Here is a 20,880-nt window from a genome sequence, read left to right on the forward strand (position 1 = left end):
GGTTTTAATGAGCTCCTCTGAATGAATCTTTCTCTGGAAGGTCAACATTTAAGATGTTTTTAGGGTTTTCATCAAACAAATACAGCATGTGAAAATATAAGTCTTATTCTAAGAGAAATTTTTATGATGAGTCCTAGTTCCGTATTACACTCCCCATTGGTGCATTTTATTCATTGTATTTCTTAATTTTCCACCTTGGTAAGTAAAAGATTGTTATCTTGTGTGGAAATATGTGCAACATTGTTGGTACAAAATTAGTGTACTGTTTCTTTCAGGATTTTAATTTCTCCTCTTATTTGTTGCAACTGGTTTTTTTTTAAAACATTAATATTGAGAAGTTATTTTGGAAATAAAGAGAAACACACTGATAAATCATGTATTATTGTTGATTTCCATGTGGGGGGCATTATGCAGCATTTGTGCTCACAGCCACCAAATGGCTAGCACTGCCCCTGATTTTCCTGAGGCGTGCAGCAGGTTCTCTGTTGGATGTTCTAATGCCAGCTGAGTACGACCTCCATTTTCTTGTGTAGTCACAGACTGTTCAGAGTTATCATTCAACTCTGCTCCAGTTCAGGTCCTGTTGGAGTCCTCTTGGAACCAGATAAACATCACATCCATGATCATTTCCCTCCGCTTTTTCTCTCACATGCAAATTGCCTATTTCCACTTGAATGTACAGCAAGCGTTTTGCGGCGAAGCAATTTTTCAGTGATTTAAGAAAAAAAAAAAGATCAACAAATAGAATACAAACTGTAAACTGTGAAGATGTCTGCAGGGTGGTGGGGATGTGGCTAGAAGTCCTGGTACGTGCCGCACGCTAGAAAAAAAGTCCCAGTACGCTGAGAGGTAAGTGTATGTGCCGGTACAGTGTACTACTCCCTACTGGCCCACTTAAAGCCCTGATTTTTACAGTAAAATTACAACTAAGCCTTTTTTTTTTTATCAACCTTTGCACTGCTTCAACATCCACATCAAAAACATTTTAAAGCCCAGTTAGTTCTAGGTCAAATTACATTTCTTTAAATCTTAATACATACAGCTCTGTATACTATGACATCCTTACTAAGCTTTACCTCCTGTTCTCTGGCAGTTTGAGGGCTTGCTGTTTCCAGTGTGTGCTTGCAAACCCACACAAATTTAAACTTACCATCCCAAAGCTGATCATTTTTATTGACAAGACCACAGAGAGTCATGCCCTGGCTGGCAGGAATTTGGTTTTCTTACTCCAATTACTGTTTGAGCCTCCCATGGCAGCCACAGCCCCAAGTCCTCCAAGTGTGCACTTGGCAACAAGCTTTGAATCAAATCCTTTTTTCCTAACTAGGCTCTATGCCACTAGCTGTTCTGCCTGTTCGTTCTCCTTTTCTCACTGCCATTCTGGCTATTTCCTTGACAGTTGATCCAAATTTCACACTCTGTTCCTAGTCATGAAGGATTTCCACCCCAACTTCCTGACACAAAATAAACCAAACTAAATGTTGGGTTTTCAGATTTCTTTATTAATTTCGAATGATCTGGAAACTGAGTATTGACCTTCTATTACCTTCACTTAATTATCAGAAACTACAAATTCAGAGAAATCATACACCAACAGGACTTAGCAGTGACTTGGTAAAGCAATATCAATGTCAATTTTATTTAAATAGCATATTTAAAAAAAGTTGATTAGGGTACTTCACATGATTAAAAAGCATGTGAGATAAATATGCAAAATAGAATAAAGTATGTGGTACTAAACAATGAAAAAGACTGATAATGTGACTTCATTTGACAAAGGGTTACAAGAATCAGTTTTTCAAAAGACCAAGGTGTCTTGCCAGAGAGGGTAATAAATGGTGTGACACTTCTACATACTATATTGGAATGCTGATTTTATTTTTTGTCATGTATTAAGGGTTGGGACTGTGATGTGTTAATTTTAATTAACTATTTCCAGAAAAAAATAACACATAAAAAATATAACACATTAAACTGCTTTCTGGATTGTAACACATGTACCTTCTAAATTTGAGTTTAAAAGAGCAATACACAATTACTTTAGAGAGAAAGAACTGAAAAAGAACTATACTAATTAAAGGTGTCTTCTTAGATGGAGTGTGGTATGATGTCACACACCACCTCTCTGTCAGTGTTGTTTTCATCAACGATGACAATGACAAATTATTTCATTGACGCCCCTTTATTCATAACGATAACGAAAACTGACGAGCTAAACATGGATCTTTGATGACGAAAACATGACGAGTTGTGGGTGTGAGTTTTCGTTGACGGGACTGGACGAAAACATTAGTGGATGGTTTGTCGGACGTTTAAAATGCATCACATTTCTGCCTATTGTGCTGTAATCTGTTCGTTACAAGCTAAGAAGTATCAGCCCTGCTGCTGCGTCCTGTTTGGTCACGCCCACCACCTGGCGTGCAGCGGCGCACATTCTGCATGACCAGATTGACGGACCATAGCAGTAGTGACAACCTATGGAGCCCATCTGGTGTCATGGACAGAATTTTTTTTTACACGATGTTAAGTAGGGGCCATGCGTTACTAATGCGTGGCAACGAGAGAGATAAGATAAATGCCTTCGGTTTAGCCTCCGGGCTTGACGTTCAGCGGACGCGAGTGGATCCAGTGATGCGATGATTAACTGTACATGCTCCTTTTTCGCTAAGTGACAGTGGAAAAAAACGCTTTTTTTGGTAACGTCTGGTATCAGCATAATTTATACTTAATGATACCGGATTATGGCGGTGTGGTGGGCGGATTTTCCCCCTATTGATGTGCTGAGCGATGGGAAAAATGCATAAATGAAGACTGTAGAGGGCTCCTTTAGAGGGAACAGGAGGAATGACTGATCTGAGCTAAAGCCCCCGCTGTTACAAGTTCCTTAAAATGACCGTTAAAAGTGCGCACCCAAATTACATGTAACGTCATTTTGCGCACCTGAATTCAAGCGTAAGGCATCATGCCTGTTTATAAGAACGAAACTTATAAACAGAATAAGAGGCTTTTTAGACTCAGTCCACTGAGTGTTTTAAAAAGGGCCTTAAAACATTTCTTTTTAGCAAAGCTTTTGGTCCCCTTTAGATGTTTTATTTTTAATGCTTTTTAACGCTTTTATTTTTTTAAATTTATGTTTTTTATTTATTTATATCTTTTTTTTCCCCCCTGTAGCACTTGGAGATCGTTTGATAGAAAGTGCAGTATAAATTAAATGTATTATTGTTTCTATTATTAGACTGGATCTGGTTAGCAGAACTGTTTTCTGATCCAGCGTGCAGCCATGACTGGTTCTGAATGAAGAATTTATCTGGCAGCGGCTCTCCCCACTTCCCTCCTGTGCAGTGCCGGCCCGAGCTTTTTGGGGGACCTAAACAGAATTTGATTTGGGGGCGAACCTCCCACCACGCAGAATAACCTATGCTAGAAGATTATTGACACAAACGTTACGCTATCATGTTATAGCAAATATTATAAATGAATACAGTGAGGTTTTGTATTAATGCAAAATAAATAAATAAACAATCCTTAAAATACTTCACCCTTTTATTAAAACATCTGAATACAAACTGTCACAAAACATATTAAATAAAATATTTCATCATCATTCATCCATTTATATCACTTGTTTAAATTCTTTAATTGTTAAAAAAAGCTGTCAGTCTGGTTAGAAATCTGGTAATTATTCAAAATTGCTGAGGTTAACTGTTGCTTGCAACACAAGACCGACTAAAACTACACTATAACCTTTTTGAATTTTAGTTGACTAAACTGGACTAAAACTATTTTGTTTAGTAATGACTAAAATGTGACTAAAACTAACAATAATTTTCGTCCTGAAGACTAAAACTTAGACTAAAACTAAGATGGCTGCCAAAAACAACACTGCTCTCTGTGTTGTTCTCCACTCGTTTGCTTACAAGAGCATGCATGTACACCGAGCATGCATGTGCGTCCATTTCAATAGCTGCCAATCAGGGCTTAGATGCTCCCTGCCCATAAAATGCCACTGCTAGAACAGTGTAGCATAGGAGCAAAATGGCAGAGAGCCTGCCCAGAGGATCAAAACGTTCTCTTACTAACTGCATTATAACGTTAGGAGTTACTGACTTCTTCACTAGACATGTTCCTCCGAAAGGTGATGTTGTTTTGCTGTGTATTTATCCTTTGAAAATATGCACATAACAGGCAATGGGTGAGAAGGGGAAGGGAAAAGGGGGGCTGGAGCGGATTTTAACTGAAGCAAAGGTAGATTATGGCTTGTCACACATATGGTTTTGGCCCTCCTAGTGGTGAAATTTTGCTTATTGCTCCTTTTAAATAAGTAAAAACCAGATGTCAACGTGCACTTTCAGCGCAGAATGATTCACGAGTTACATCAGAGAATATCATCCGAAAGAATTAAGAATTCCCCATGAAGAGATGTGTTCCCAAAGATGTTGACAATCCATGTTTTCCTGCTGCCTGAAGGAGACAGCATTGAAATCGCAGCTACGCATGTCAGTGGCGTGCACCAAGCCGTAGAAACTTGCCCCAGTCGCTAGACTGAAAACTGCCGCCAAGCATCTCAGTGGCCCTACTGGATGTCCTCCTGTTAATCAGAACAATTCACATAATCGGCCATGTATGGCCAGAGAAATTTAGTTTAGAATATAACTATTTAAATATAGTTTATTTTACTGTGTTATTTTGTTGGCCTCTGAGTCTTATGTTACAAATTTGTTTTGGAAAGTGGAAAAATCTGCAACAAAGCAGTCACTTGATACAAAGGTGACCCAGCACAAAAGAGCATTCTGGATAGATAGGAATGCTGGTTTAATTGGGAGTAAAGGGAGCCATTTTTGTCAAGAGAAAAAGGCTGTTGTTGAACACGGGTGGTGGCCTCCTGGTCAATTGCCACCCTTTTTTATAATGCTGTTACTGTGAGCATGACTCAGCCCTCTGGGAACAATAAGCAGCCATCAGAGGACTAACGATTGGTTGATACCCTGATGGTCCTTTGGTTCCTTTAAACCCCATTTGCACTACCCTTGTTAAAGCGATCCGAGCCGAGACCAGTCCGAGCTTGGATCGGTTAACCAAGCCGAGCCTCGTTCTGACGACCGTTTACACACCACGCTATCACGGTTCCTTGGTTGTTCCTCGCCTCCTAGTGACGATCTGCAGTACTGCTGCTCTCTGGGATTGAAGGCGGGACAAAGCAAATCAAAATGGCGGCGCCCGTAATATTCAGGATGTTATGCTTGAGTATTATTGTGATATTTCTGTGTTTGCAAAGAGTCAGGGGAAAAAGGCAACCATTGGTGAATTTACTTGAGAGAGTCGGTTTTTGGGAAGTGGATGAGACAAACCAACGTCTACTCCAGGTTTACAGACGCCGGAAACGACAGACGTTGAGGTTCATCACGCTGCTAAGCAGAATCATCACTGGAAATCGTTTGGCACTGTAAGGAAGCTAGTATAATTATGAATGTCTGAAATTCATGGGTGGGACCATCCTCTTGTTTAAATCACTTTGATTAATTGGCATGTTGAGGTGCATAAATCTTCATCAGTGCAGATGTAGCAGCTGCAGTGGACAGCATGGGACAATAGACTGTTGTGATGCTTGAGTAACTCCAGCATCAGTTTCAGTGCAGTAGAGCATGTATGCAGGATATATGGTGTCTAGGGGTTGGTGAAGCTTATGCCGCAAAATTTTGCAACATGTCCAAAATATCCGTTGAAACTTGTGTATGCCACCGTATCAGGTACATGGAATGGCAATTCAGGGGCAATGTTTCCTTATCTTCAAAATGAAAAACTTATGTTCAGAAGGTCCTCTGAATGTGCTCTTTGTTTAAACACTTCATCTCTTCTCCAAGAGACTTCTTCAGTCTGAGGAGTCACAGGTAAACTTAGCCTTATAAACAATATATTTGCATAGTGAATCAACTAGTTTAACAGTGACAATCAAAACTGGACTGCAAGGGTTGAGTCTCTTACAATCATTGTAAGAGATTGTCTTACATTGATGTTATGTGAGTATGGCTTAGCCTTCTGGGAAGAATAATGGCCATCGGACTACTAATGATTGGTTGGTAGCCTGATGGTCCTCTTCTGCATGTAAGCAACCAGTTTTGATTGTCACTGTTAACTTGTTGAGCAACTATGTGACGTTACTGCTTAAAAGACTGAGATTCCCTATAACTCCTCAGACCAAAGAAGTCTCTTGGAGAAGAGACAAAAACTTTTCAGCAAAGAAGAACCAGAGGACCTACTCCGCGTTTTCTATTTGTCTACCTTGATTATTGAGATGAATCTGGACATTGCCTGATCTTCTACACTAAACAGTCAGAATACTCCCTCAGCAACCTGTCTAAGAAAAAAAAAATCTTCTTTATTTGCAAAATACTACATGCAAATGGGCAACTTCAATACAGTTGAGAAGAAATGTTTCCACAGAGACATACATTGCTTTGAAATGTTGATTAATTCTGAGTCACTCTTGTATTAATTAAACACAAAACACAGTTTTTTAACTTCTTCTGTATGGTTTACAAATGGTTAAGTTGCATTAACTAACCATAACTAACAATACTGATTCCCTTTACATTATAAATTATGTACAGTAATACAATGTTAATATGTCAAGTACAGTTGGTTACAGTACGTGATAAGAGAAACGACAACAAGCTTCACACCTATTTTGCCAAGTAAAGAAATTATTGAATACTTTGACACTGTGTGTCCTGGAGACAGTGCATTTGTGTGTGTTCTTGTACTCGCAGTTGAGCTGAACGTTTTTTGCTCATTTTACTATTAAAGAGAGAACTTCGATGTAAAGTGAGAACCTTTTTTTTGGTCCTCACTTTTTTTCTGAGCTAGCGGTTAGGTTTAGCACTAACGTGTAAATTAGGTTTAGGGTGGGGGTTAAGGTCAGGGATACACCATAGAAAGGCTTGAAATTAGTGGAATTCTATGGAAGTCAAGGCACGGTCCTCACTTTGTATTTTAAACAAGGATGTGTGTGTGTGTGTGTGTGTGTGTGTGTGAGGTGTGAACGATGCAAGCCATATTTTGAAAGGAAAAGATGTCAAATGGCGGAATCCATATTGCACCCTTGATGTTTAAGTGTGTGTGTGTGTGTGTGTGTGTGTGGGGGGGGGGGGGGGTGTATGTGTGTGATGCTCCCAGGAATTTCAGTCGGGAAGTGTTTGTAGCGGTGTCTTTATCAGATTGTCATCAAAGACACAACAAGACAAAGAATGTGTGAAAGAGGAGATAGGTTGCCAGAAAACACAGACACATACTAATATGTGAAATGCTTGGACTGACAAAGAAGTGTGAGGTTAAATTTTGATTTGTTAATGGATCTATTTCGTCTCTAATTAAGCAAATGAGTGACATAAAGTGATATCATATGTGTAAACTATGCATATTTGCACGTCATCTCTTTATAGCTAAACTCATACATCTACAAGTAAGTGGTATCTGCATAGCTCTGGTAGGAATATGCATAAATTATTCACATATTTGATTCAATGTAAAATATGTAACGTCATTAATATTTCTGATTCCTTATATATATATGTTAAAGGGGTGGTGTGTCTGTCCATCTATGAATGTTTGATTAAGAATTGACACCCAAATGAGGCACATATGAAAGCACAGGGACAGTTTTTAAATTGTTATATTTCATAAAAAATGTTTTCATGTTTTTATGGATCCCATTTATTGGTTCAATAAAAACGGAGAGGAGAAGAAATTGTTGAACATAAAAACAAGAATGGTTTCTGGTCAGAACAAGATGAAGTAAAGGAGGAAAATAAACTTTTTAAATCTTTATCCCAAAAATATAAACTGAGATTTACTTAGCTGGTGGTAAATTTGTTTTTTGATATTTCTTGTTAAAACAAAAATGTATATTTTAGACTTCAATTGAGATCAATTTTATGTTAACCTACAGACACCTTTAGAACTATTTTCTAAAATGTATTGTGAAATGAGAACCATAAAGAGAAGACTTCTCATGAGTCTGTTCTATGTGAAACTGTCCAGGTTTTTAATAGTAAATTCTAGCATTGCTGAGACAGTGCTACCAATCTGCATCAAGCACCTAAAGGCTTACTACCTTGTGTACAATATGCTCACCTTCATCGGAAAGTCAAAAATAGAAAAAAGTTATTTTGGTATAACTTTTATCAAACTAAATGGCTAATATCGTTAAATTGTATATTTCTGGAATGTTAATTGCTTTTTTATGGTACTGTAATGTTCACAGCCTTCTGCAGTGATTCTGTATCTCTGCTGTTGACTGTTTACGTGACACTCTGTTCCCTGTGCTGCCCTAGCAATTATCTCCTGATGGCCTGCACCTGTGATTGTTCTAATTATTGGGGCTGCCACACCAGAGGGTCGCTCTGTTTATACCTGTCTCCGCCTGAGCACAGGTGCCAGATTCTCAAGAATCCTTGTGTGAGTAGACCTTTCAGCGTTCCTAGACTCCTTTTCTGTGAGTGACTCTGATTATTTGTGGATTCCTGCCTGTTTGCATCGTGCTAGCCAGACTCTCCTATTGATTCTCAGTTTCTGGACATCGACCTGTGCCCATTTTCTGGCTCTGCTTCCCTCCTGTACTCCAGGGTCTTGATCTTCTCCGTGGATCAAGACCCTGGACCAAACTCTATACCAGGTCTGTTGGATTCCCCTTCGGATACCTCTGCCTGCTTCTGAATTCTTGGGTATGACCCTGGACTGTCTCCGGACCTCTTCCCCAGAAACAAATCGTGCTTTGGACTTGACATCTGTGTGTAAAGGACAAACCAAGATTCTCCTCTACCATTGGTTGGATTCTGTGCCACTCTATGGATTCAAAGAAGGTTAGTGGCTTTCGAAAATGTTCAATAATCTCTGCTGTTGATTTAAGCCACTAACCTGTCCCTCTCCCTTACAGTGGTTCCCGATCCCATTCTAGAAGTTTCCCACAATGGCTACAGCTGTTGCTTCAAAAAAATCTTTCAAATATGCTCTTTGTGTCTGGTTGAATCATCAGGTCCAAAACATGGTGCATTATAGTTATAGACTGGTAAGTACTTTGCTGGATGTTTTGGAAAAGTTCTAATTACATTGCAAATTATGTACTCATTAAGATCTTGGAAATTAGCCTGTAAAATCTATGAAAGTCCCTCTAAATTGCAGAAAGAAAGCCTTTGTTTCATTTGGAAATGAAAGCCCCAGAGTCTGGAGGAAGCGTGAAAAGACACAGAATCCATATTGCTTGAAGTCCAGTGTGAATTCTCCACACTCAGTGATGGTTTGGGGGTGCCATGTAATCTGTAGGTGTCAGTCCACTGTTTTCTGAAGTCCAGTCAATGCAGCAACTATCAGAACATTTTAGAGCATTTTGTGTGTCCCTCTGTCAAGCTTTATGGAGATGCTGATTCGATTTTCCAGCCCGACTTGTTACCTGTCCACGCTACCAAAGATGCCAAAAGCTGGTCCAATGAACATGTTCTTCCTGTTCTTGATTGACCAGGAAACTCCCCTCACCTGGACCCATCAAGAATCAATGCGGGTGTTGTCACAGTACTAAGGTGTTTGTCCTGCAACCAGCAGGATGCTGGTTTGATCCCCCTCTAACCATTGTTTCCCTGGGCAAGACATTTTACCCAAAGACACTTCATAGCATTGCCTGCTGGCAGTGGTTAGAGGGCCTGATGTTGCAGATGTATGGCAGCCTCGCGTCTGTCAGTCTGTCCCAGGGCAGCTGTGGCTACTACCATAGCTCACCACTGTCAAGATGTGAATGTGTGCACGAATGACTGAATGTAGTGTAAGTGCTTTTGGGTCATTGGACTTGATAAAGCACTAAACTAGTACAAGCCATTTACCAAGAACAAGATGAGAAACACCAGACTAAACAATGCAGATGAATTAAAGGTTGCTATCAAAGCAATCTAGGTGACCATGACACTTCAGCAGAGCCACAGGCTGATCGCCTCTATGCTACAGCACATTGAAGTCATTCATGTAAAGGAGGCCCAACCAAGTATTAACTGCTTAGAAATTAACATTTCAAAAGCTTGAAATTGTGTGTGTGTGTGTGTGTGCGTGTGTGTGTGTCTCTAATACAATCTCAATGTATTGAGGCTGTTTTGGACAACAATGGGTTATTGGCTTCACAAGGCATCTCAGTACTATTCAGCAGACCTCTCATCCACATGAGCAGCTGTAAGACATGAGTTAAATGTAACATTTATTTGAGAGGACTGAGTTGAAAAGTATGTCTATGCATTTGGTAGAAAATCAGTTGTAAGTACAGACAGAATGTTCTGTTTTTTTTAATAGTATTCTGATGTCTCATTGTTGAATGTTTTGAATTAGCACAATAAAACAAATATATTTTAAAATGGTGTTTTGATTTGCTGAGCCTGCTCTCAGCCTGCCCAGGAGCCTGCCCTTAGCTCCTGACAAAGTGTTTACTTTCTTCCGGCCTAGCAGCAATCTAGTGTAGGGGTAATACTGTTTTTTTTTTTTTTTCTCCGTGCTAAGGCCAGAGTTGGGATGGTGGGACAAACTGGTGATTAGGAAGCTCTAGCACCAGATAGGCCCTGCAACTATTTTGGTGGAAAAGACCCAACACGGTTTTTAAATTAGTGGATAAGGTGCTAGTTTGTACTGTCTCCTAGTAAGTGCTCCAAGACAGCAGTTTTTCCTACTTACTCTCCCTTACTTACTGGCAGTACCAATTTAAGTACATTACCCCTTTTTTTTTTTTTTTTTTTTTTTTTTTTTTTTTTGGATGGCCATCAGAATATACTTTGAGGTCCAACTTCAGTGTTCTCATCATTATCCCTCTTTTGCAACTTTTGAGTTCACTGATTTATTTTTTTAATCTATTTTATATGCTCTTTCTTTATTTTTATTTTAATTTCTTGTTTAGAATAAGCAAATTAAACTACCAAGAGCTACAGGCTTGAACACAATGAATGTGTTTTAAGGCAGACATTTCTTTTCTCGCAATGTACCTCCTTATAAGGGCAATATTTAGTTCATCTCATGACGATCATGTTTAATATACTCCAACCCCTATGCTTATTATTATTATTACGAATGACGGAAAATTGAAATACAAACAAAATCTGTTCAGGCTATAATAACCAAAATGTAATGGTAAAAGGTGTTAATATCTTAGTAATATGCAGTAAAACTAATTAGATTAATCGGCCCTAATATAAGTTACTAACCTTTGAAAGTGTAAACCAAAGAAAATCTGCAATGAACAACAAAGTGTATAGTATACATGTCTTTCTTGAGGAAAAAGGTAAAATGATCCGATTACAATCATCTCCAAGAGGTAAAAATGGCAATTTCCAAATCTACTTTGGGTGAAGTATATGGTGCAAAGAAATGGGGTATAAGGACAGCTTGATAGAAAAAGGATGGCCTGTCAATACAGTTAGTTCCTGCACAGAGAAATCCCCCCACAGTAAGGTAGTGAGCAGACTAGGATACACACATAAATATACATGGATACTCTGAATATTGATAAATGCATTGGTGGGTAATTAAATATATTTACATACTCAAACATGACGGCATAAAGTCAAAATAAATGTACACAATCTTGCATCAGAAAGAGAAAATTAAAATGGAAGTACCAGCAAGAAAATGTTGCATCTATGTTTCAGATCAAACAGTACAGTGATTCGTGAACTGGTCCTCATGTATTTCCCTCAGAGTTCGTGTGTCTCCCTTAGGACAGTACATCATTTTCTATGCACTGAAAAGATAGACTGTCGAGGCGTTAAAAGGATGAACTGTAAAAAAAAAGTAGCAGAAATAGATGGGTTGTGAAACTGAGATGAGATTACATTTGAATGATCCACTGCTGCACTTAATAGTCAAGAGGACGTGTGAGATTTCATGTTATTCTTTAATTTGCATTTCAGTTCTCTATTTTGCACCCTTGCTTCCTTGCACACTGTTACTCTTTACTTTTTTCTGTTTCGTGTTGCTCTCTACTTGTAATGTAAAAAAAAAAAAATCTGTGCAAGTAAAACAGTAAAAAATATTTAAATTTAAGCTATAGTGCATCCAATAATAACATGCACTTTGTGAAGGCATAATGTTAATATGTGAAATGTTATGAAATTAATGCCTGTATATCAGTCTTTTTTTTAGAATAGTAATAATGGAAATCAAAAAGAGACCTGGGTAAATAACCATTAAAGGAGGGAGGGGTGTAAGTGATTCAAATACTGGCAGATCACTTACGTTTTGCTTAAGTGTGTTTTTTCTTTCTCACAAATACTCACACACCAACAGTGCTAAAGTTCTCATCATTTCTTCTACTTTGTGATTCAAGACCAATAATGCATGTGACAAAAAGCATAATGTAGTCTGAGGGTTATCCCTCAATGTGCATAGTGCATAGTACAGTATCTGAGATTATCTGGGATCAGGACATGTCTGCATGAGTCTTGATGTCTGAGTTAAACTCAGTGGACTGAATCTGACTTATTGTTTATTGAAACTGTTCTGCTACAGTCCAGATTGTGAATGCAAGACTGATTTGATAGTTCTTAAATGGCCATAGAAGTAAGATCACATCTATATAAAGTCTATATTTTGGAAAAAAGCTGAAGGTTGAAAAAACAGAAATATTTGGATTATTTTCAAGCAACATAAGATCAAGACAGTCACATATACCATGTACAACTTTTTTAATAGTTTTAGGAACCCTATGTTTTATGAAGATAGGAGCACCTTCTTTGGTCTTCTGGGAGGATGATAAATAAGGCCTTTTGTAAAGTTTGGTGTTAAAACCTGATTCTTCTGATACTGTCTGTCCTTAGAATGCATAACCAGATATTTACACACACTATAAAAAAGAAACATCTTTTCTCACTGTCTGATATCACATCCAAACCTTTCCTGTTTTAGATCAATGTGAATTGCCAAAATAATTTCTATTAGAATAATATGAGACATTTTGGAGATTTTTTTGAGTTACTTTAAAAAATCTAAGTTTTACATGCACAGTATTTCTAAGCTTTTAAACAATTTGAGAAGGCCGTGGCTTTATAAGCTATAATTCACAACCTCTGAGTTAACTGGAGGCCCAGCTGTGGATGAATCTTAAGACAACACCTTGAACAAGTGCTTCCTTTATCCTGAAAGAAAAATCTAATATAAATCAGCTAACATGTCAGGAGAATAACTGTGGAGCTAAATAATTATATTTTCATTCTAGATATATTTCCCCATACGTGATTGTGCAAGGCTCACTTGTTCATTGTCATGCATTATACACAAGTAGGAATATCATGGGAACTTCCAGTAACCACACTTACCATAATTTAACATGTGCTTGTTCAAAATGTACATATTAACCTCAGGACTAGAGTAAAACACTTTCAGATGATGCTGACTCAAGCTGTTGAAAGAGGATAGTTTTCTTCAATAAAAGAGGTCCTGACTGACATGGGCTGAAAGGCCACTCTGAGAGCAAGGAGACATTACTCCAAAAGCAACAAACAAATTACTCAAGCTAAGAACACCAACTCACCATTAAGCTGTGGCTTTATTGTGTTATAGAAGGAACTGTTGCACTTCTCAAAATAAATTAAATAAATAGTGAGAAAAGAACATAATATAGGAAATATTAAAGGAACATCTTAAGACATCAGGCTGGAAGTTAAAAGTTTTGTGAAAACAATCTTCCAAATGGACAATGGCACCAAACTTACAGCTGTATGAGTTACATTAGCCATGTTTACATGCACAAAATTTCACGATCAGATTGAAATATATTTGGATTGAAAAACAGAAGACAAATGGATTGCACAGTTTGCATGGGCACACAATTAATCTGATCACAATGTGTGTTAATATGAAGCTGACTTTATTCGGAATAGAACCACTCTGAATAAAGCCAGGTGTGTATAAAAGCACATTATGATTAAATTAATTGTGTAATTTTTTTTAAAAATCCCCCTCTAAAAAAACAAAACAGAAGAAGTTCTTTCTTTGCTGAACAACAAAATAGTAAACAAAGCGGTATTACATAAGGTTTTGTCCAGGCTGAACTTGCATCAGGTTCTAATTGTGGTTGAAACGTTATTGAATGAATAACAATGTTCTGCTGTTTTATTGTTTCAATTAGAAATGTTGTATCGGTAGCACAGACAGTTTTTCTTCCCGACGTATTTCCACCACACAACAACACGCAAATACATCACATTTACGTTGAGTGCACATGCAAACTCAGGTCAGTTTGCCACATTCAGAATAACTTGATCCTGTCAAGTGTTTACATGCATGTCGATCGGGTTAATAATTGGCATAAACCATGCCTCTCATTCAGAATGAACATTTATCCCTTAATCCGATCACAATATTGCAATTGACTTGTTTATGTGATGCATTTTTATTCCGATCAGCCCTTTATTCCAATTACTTTTCTCCATGTAAATGTAGCTTGTGTGGCTTGAGGACAACAAAGTCAAGCTTTTTGACATGCCATCACAGTGTCCTGATCTCAGTCATACGGAAATTTTGTGAGCAGAGCTGTAAGCTGTATGTGAGTAAGGTGTAAATTTCACCAGTTCTGTCAAGAGAAATTGGACAAAATCTGTTCAAACATTCATGAGGTCCTTGTGGAAAGATACCCAAAGCATTTGATTCAAGTGTGCAATGGTACGAAGAAATATATGTAAATATCTGACATTGGAAAGAAACAAATGTATGATTTTTTTTAATCTCGTATTAATCTGACTTTCAACAAATAGAAAAAAACTTATATCAATCCTAACTGACCTGAAACAGGAAAGGTTTATTCTCTTGTCAGACAGTGAGACAAAGAAAAGGCCACGTGTCCTTGTATAGTATGAAGTCTACTTAAATTTGTAACTTCAACTGTAGTTAAAGTTGAAAGGTTCAGATTTTCAATGATATGATCTTTGTATTCAGTTTAAAATGTATCACAACATTGTTCAGTTTGTTGAAAGAGATAGGAATTTAACAAAATGAATATTACAAAAAGTTAAAGAGCTTTTAAAGTTAAAAATATCAAGAAAGAGGAGCTCTTTGTTTATTCAGAGCAGGCATATATTGATGTACTTCAAGTGTTTGACATTACTAAACCCTCTAAAGCCCCATGTTTACTTAGTTTGCAAAATTCATGACAAAAAAGACAAGCTATTATGCTTTCCTCCTGAGGTCACTTTTGCGAACTTGGGAGAGCTGACCAGTGTTTGTGTTACATTATACTGACTGGCTTTACTGCACCTCCCTACTGTGGTTCACTCACAATTCCAAATGTATGATTTCCTGTAGTGAATCCCAGTTCCTTTTGCCTGCTGCATTTCTGAGCTCTGCCTCACCTTTATCCTCTGCATCTCTTGTGCACCTCTGGATCTAATGCTCCATGCTATTCCCTCCATTGACTCAAGCTAGATTATTTCTAGATCTATTTGACACTCTGTCCATCAAGCAACCGACACCAACAGAAACAAATAAACTAGCTCAAGTATTTCACATCAAACCACTCTAATCTTGTTTTAAGCCTTCAAGTGTCATCATAAAGTATTTGACAAACGGGTGACTGTGTTTGCCAAACCATAGTACCCTTATCGAGATCACATGCATACACAAAAATATGACTATAGACGTAACTGTTTGAGTGTGCAGTTGTACAGTAATCTTAAAATACCTCTTTCTGCGTATAAGTGTTTCGGCAGGAGTACTTTACCTTTCGCACATTTAGCCAGTAGCCTATGATACGGTCTGTGGCCTGGGGCTCCCTCTGTGTCCACTGTAGGTTGTAGGAGTAATTATTTCCCTTCAGAATGCGCACTGGGTTTGGAGTATCAAAATAAAACTCAGCATTGTATGGTTGTGCTGTAGGCCAGGGAAAAATGTAAAGAGGACATGGGAAAAAATTAGGCTAGAAAAAAGACCATGTAGATCATCGAAGAAAAAATATTGCTAGTACATAAAATGCTTATTTCTTTTCACTTACCAGAGACATTGAACCGGCATGTTGATGTTCCTGCATTATTGCTGACTCGGCATTCATACGTGCCATTGCTAGCGGGCTCCAGCTTGAACTTTAGCTCCGGTATCTGCTTTGGGTCAGATACAGACATCCGGATGAACTCGCCGTTGCGTAGCCAGCGGATGTCTGTTAGGCGAGGAGGGTTGGACCGCAGCACAGTACATCTCAGGGTCACTATCTGAAAGTTCCTCGAACGCACATCCTGAAAGACTGGGTCCAGCATAGGAGGGTCTGTGAAGTCAGCACACCAGCTATTTTCAATCAACGGTCATTATCACAGCTCTTCAGATTATTAATCATTTTATTTCTTCCCTTATGTTTTCAGTGTATTTTTTTTTTTACAGTGCAGCACAAAACATGGGCATTGAAAAATCATCTGATATAAAACATCTGCTGTCGCCATAGGGATCAAGCATTACAAGGTGCCATCCCAACCCTGCTGCTAACCAATCCTAACTGGTAGTTATTAACCTGTCAGAAGTGATGTGTGGCTCTGGAGTTAATGACTGACTTGCTACTGTTGCCCTGGGGTCAGCGGAGACACAACACAGCCAAATTACTCTGCCACAAATCACAGCCTGGCTAGTTCACCCCATGGCTAATCATGTAGATAGACAAGACACTAATAGTGCTCCTGCTGGGTAAACTGTGATGAGATTTTATGTTAAGACCCCCAGAGGTGAGGTAGCATCACTGTTGTCCCTTATGCATCAAGTTTATCACACACAGAAATGTAATTATGTTATAATCAATGTTATGTGAGTAATTTAGATAGACAGAACAGGCTGAAGTAAGGATAGTATACAGATAAAGGGATTACAGAAGAGGCAGAAGAGGAAAAACATGATTTTAACTTGTTTTGTGCCATATAAAAATGTTAATTTGACTCAAAGAATGATTACAAAATCTTCATTAATGACGGTAGTGTTTGTCATTCTCTGCTACTTTATAGAGCCAGTCAAACACATGCCTACCACATGATGCAGCTTTCACCCTGTTTCATGGAAGGGGTGCTCAGGTCGATGTTAGGTGTAAATCTTGTGCCAAAGATAGTGTATTACAGTACAGTCTTGGTCTTATCTGACAACAGTACCTTGTGATAACTCCTTGTTGTTTTGCTTGCGCCATATTTTCGTTTTGGATGAAAATGTGGATGACCTTTCTGCTGTGTTCTGTGGTCTTCATGTTGCTAATTATTTACCAATGCTTTCTAACACGGTATTTTTCAATGTGGGGGCTGCCAAGGGAGCGCTAGGGTGGCCTCAGAAAGATTAAAGGGAAAATAAGAATATACATGCGAAAAAAGAATGTTATAACTTTTTTTATCATAATAAAATATAATTTGTTGTTTTATTCATTATTATAAAAATTCATCTAACACAAGAGGTGCTGGTGCCTATCTCCAGCTGTCAATGGGAGAGAGGCGGGGCACACCCTGGACAGGTCGCCTGTCTGTCGCAGGGCAACACAGAGACAAACAACCATTTACACACTCCCCTAAGGAGAACATGCAAACACTATGCAGAAAGACCCAGGGTGGACCTGAACCCATGACCTTCTTGCTGCAAGGCAACAGCCTTACCCCAGCTACATCAACAATAGTTGGTTGAAAAGTTTATTATTCAATGCTAATACAATAATGTTGAAAACAGGTTAGTTAATATTCTAATACAAAACAAATGTTGCAGTTATTGGATAGTGAGTAGAAGTAAGAAAAACATTCAAAAAGTGGATTTTTCGTTGGGCATTGTATGGAAAAGTTTACGAGCCCCTGCTCTAAAAAACCTCTCAGGCCTAAAAAGAAAGCCATATTTGATCAAAAATTAAATTACTCTTAATTTAAATTAATATTATATTTTTTATTTTTTTAACCTGGCTGCAGGCCACTTATGTCAGTGGCTTTGTAATTCAATTAAGTTTTTCTATATATCTATTTTTTTATCTACTTCTAGTGTGTATAGTATGCCTCTGTCTTTTCGCGGTTTTCGAGTCACAAGATGGAGCTAACTGTTTTGTGGTCAATTTTGCTGCTCATCCTATTCTACATGGAATTTGATTTTGAAGAGAATGCAGGGTAGCGTGTGGCTATTGTTAATACCAGGGATCAGCTGCTAGCCCTAACTAACAATCCAGCCACAGTAGCAGTGGCTCGGCCAGTTAACCTAAGGGAGATAAGGAGGAAAAGTCAGAGAAGACGGACAGGGATAAACTGACCTACCTGGAGGAAAAGACATAGACCCGCATTTCTATCCATTATCATGGGAAATATAAGGTCCATCACAAATAAAGTGGAGGTCTTAACTGGGCTAACAAGATTCTATAGACAGGCAAGTTAACTGATGCTAACAGAGCAAATCCCGGGTTCCAGTGTAAATATGGACGGCTTCCATCTGAACAGAGCTGACAGAATGAGGGACAGCGGTAAGGAGTGAGTTGATCTGTTAGTTAATAACAAATGATGCAGGTCTGTACATGTAACAAATGAAGAGATGCTTTGCACTAAGGATATTAAGCTAAAAGCTGCCATTTTTTTACCTGATTATGCTGTATTCTGTGCAATACTGTCCAATACTTATGCAGGTATTTATTTACATTTTTATTATGGCCTTTCAGATAAGCTCATTCTCTGTTGCTTTAGAACTAACTTTAGATTAGTTTAGTTTAACTGTCACGCCCAAATTTCCCCATGGGGGGACAATAAAGAAATTTATTCTCATCTTATTATATCTTACACTTAAAAAAATTAAGTAAATTGACTAAATTTAAAGTGTTTTAGTGTTTTTCCAACCACACCACCCACTTAAAGGGCTTTTAAAATCAAGACACATAAACCCAATTACACTCATAAATGCTCACATTCATAAATGGATGCACTGATCAGAGGGCAACTTTGGGTTAAGTGTCTTGCCAATGGGCACATAAATATGTTGCAGGAGGAAGCTGGGTTGAACCTGGGTTGAACCTGGGTTGAACCAGGAATCTGGGTTTTGTATTGCAAGATTTTTTTTTATTTTCTGAGCCACAGTCATCCCAGTGATATCTGAAGGGAAATGGCTATGCTGGATATTTTAATGGTGTCAAATTAACTGGGGCTGAATACTTTGTTTCCCCCTGTTCTAAAGTAAAATATAAAAAAAAAAAAACTTTAAAGCCATATATCACCCACCCCCTTCCCATAGTTAATTAAAACACAATACAGCATTTTTTAATAGAGTACCTGTAGTTTGTGACTGTTTAATGCCCGTTTCAATGGTTATTGCAAATTTTAGCTCATAGGTAGTCAGAGAAATTTTCAAACTATGATAAAAGCTTGTTTACCCTGCTAACACGATCAATGGGGAGGAAAATTGTGACTGCCTAAACAGAAATGTATGCAAGGCTAGTTACAAGAGTTTTCACCTGCATATATTTGTTTTATTTCATTGACAATCTTTGCAACAATTAGTTCCCTGTTTTAACTTAAAATATGAAAAGCTTAAAAAAGTTTTCTATACTTTAATAAAAAAAAAAAGAAAAAAAAAAGAAATTCAGCTGGAAGAAAGTAGGATGGAACTACAATTGTACTGGCTTATTGGGAGTAAAATGTCTGATTTTTAGGTCTTCTCTACAGGCCAGTGAACACAGCCAGACCAAATTCTTGTTTGAAACCAGTTTATCATTCTGTGCTTGCACTTCAGTCTGGGGAACACGAGTGAGCACCTGAATGCTGAGGAGCCTCAAAACCACCCCAGCATTTACCTTTTCAGTTTCTATGCTGCCTGTTGCTTTTTGGAGAAGAGTCTCCACATCTACATAGCTTCTGACCTTTTCAGTTATACAACCAATATTGTCACATACTGTTCACATATCAATGAGCTCTTGGAAACTTAAAATATGGTGCCTTGCAAAAGTATTAATACCTCACTTTTTTACTCCCATTTTTTTTAACATTTTTGTTATGTTACAATCTCAAACTTTAAATGATTTTTTGATAGACAAATACAATCCATCATATAATGTGAAACAGAAGGAATACTATACATTTGTTTTCTGAATAAAATCTAAAAACTTATAGCATATATATATATATATATATATATATATATATATATATATATATATATATATATATATATATATATATAATCTTTGCTACTCTTAGACTTAGACAACTTTATTTGTCATTTTGTATGCACAGAGTGCGTACAGAACAAAATTTTGTTTGCATACAAGATAAAGTAAATTACAGGATACAATTACAGTATAAAGTGCAGCAGTGATTTAACAGTAAAACAACTGAAATGTAAACAATGCAGGAGAAAGAGACAGTGTGCGATCACAGTGTACAGGTGAGTATTTTTTAAAAACCATTTGTATATGCAGAAATGATTTCTGCAAGAGTCCATTTAAGAAACTGAGAGTTCAGCAGCATTTGTAATGCTGGATAAGGACGCAATGATGCAAATGTGCAAATATGCGAAAGGTGGTACAGAATCCAGTTTATTCAGCAGTTCAACAGTCTGATGGCAACAGGGGAAAAGCTTTTGCAGAACTTGGTGGACCTGGAGCGGATGCTGCGGAACCTCTTCCCAGAGAGCAGCAGGGAGACCCCTCACACCCCCACCCCATGGTGGGGGTGTGAGGGGTCCCTGATGTTGTTATGGGCTCGGGCCACGCAGCACTGATTATCTGATATTGATAATAAAATACAGCGAAACAAATTGTTCCCAGAAGTCCTAAAATTGGTAAGTAGAGTACACCTGGTTTAATCTCAGTATAATTCCAGCTGTTGTGTAAAGGTCTCAGAGAATTGTTAGGGAACATTAGTGAGCAACTAGTTTTATGACAACCAGGCAACACAC

The 20,880-nt window shown here is 37.9% G+C and overlaps 1 protein-coding gene across 2 annotated transcripts in view; it reads right to left on the reverse strand.

The window, feature by feature from the left end:
- LOC105930034 (MAM domain-containing glycosylphosphatidylinositol anchor protein 1) overlaps positions 1-20,880 on the reverse strand; it is a gene marked incomplete at its 5' end in the record, with an annotated part of 105,147 nt that overhangs the window by 56,289 nt on the left and 27,978 nt on the right. For both annotated transcript variants that reach the window (XM_012868013.3, XM_012868012.3), the window contains 2 exon segments: positions 15,734-15,882; positions 16,004-16,270. In XM_012868013.3, the coding sequence (XP_012723467.2) occupies positions 15,734-15,882; positions 16,004-16,270 (416 nt within the window).

The sequence above is a fragment of the Fundulus heteroclitus genome, chromosome 4 (genome assembly GCF_011125445.2).
Source record: "Fundulus heteroclitus isolate FHET01 chromosome 4, MU-UCD_Fhet_4.1, whole genome shotgun sequence".
In the NCBI taxonomy this organism is placed as follows: Eukaryota; Metazoa; Chordata; class Actinopteri; order Cyprinodontiformes; family Fundulidae; genus Fundulus; species Fundulus heteroclitus.